The 586-nt window shown below is 54.1% G+C and overlaps 1 protein-coding gene across 1 annotated transcript in view; it reads left to right on the plus strand.

Annotated features, from left to right (window-relative positions):
• The window catches only part of PJA1 (praja ring finger 1, E3 ubiquitin protein ligase), a 2,132-nt gene that overhangs the window by 736 nt on the left and 810 nt on the right, over positions 1-586 (plus strand). Inside the window, exon 2 of the mRNA XM_010843797.1 lies at positions 102-584. Within this exon, the coding sequence (XP_010842099.1) occupies positions 102-584 (483 nt within the window). The remainder of the gene's footprint in view (positions 1-101; positions 585-586) is intronic.

Below are 586 nucleotides of genomic sequence, written 5' to 3' on the forward strand. Positions count from 1 at the left end.
GAACCGGTGGTGAGGCCCAAAATCAGAAATCTGGCAAGTCCCAACTGCGTGAAACCAAAAATCTTTTTTGATACCGATGATGATGATGATATGCCACATAGCACTTCCAGGTGGAGGGAGACTGCCAGCGCTGATGAAGGCCACTTGGATGGCCTGGCAAGAAGGAGCGGAGGTGAGGGCTCAAGTGGCTACCCTGAGCCGAAGTACCCCGAAGACAAGAGGGAAGCCAGGAGTGACCAAGTGAAGCCTGAAAAGGTGCCTAGACGGCGACGAACCATGGCCGACCCCGACTTCTGGACATACAGCGATGACTACTACAAATACTTTGAAGAAGACTCTGACAGTGACAAAGAGTGGACTGCGGCTCTGCGTCGCAAGTATCGTGGTCGGGAGCAAAATCTGTCGTCCAGCGGCGAGAGCTGGGAGACTCTGCCGGGAAAAGAAGAGCTTGAAGCCGAGCAAGCCAGAGTGAATGCCAGTGCTGGTGCCAGTGCTGGCACCAGTGGCAACAATGAACTTGAAGAAGTTCGAGGGCCATCTCTCCAGGAAGAGGAAAGGGCATCCCCCGAAGAAGGAGAAGTTCCTT

This window comes from Bison bison, unplaced genomic scaffold, assembly GCF_000754665.1.
Source record: "Bison bison bison isolate TAMUID 2011002044 unplaced genomic scaffold, Bison_UMD1.0 scf7180017847736, whole genome shotgun sequence".
Classification (NCBI taxonomy): Eukaryota; Metazoa; Chordata; class Mammalia; order Artiodactyla; family Bovidae; genus Bison; species Bison bison.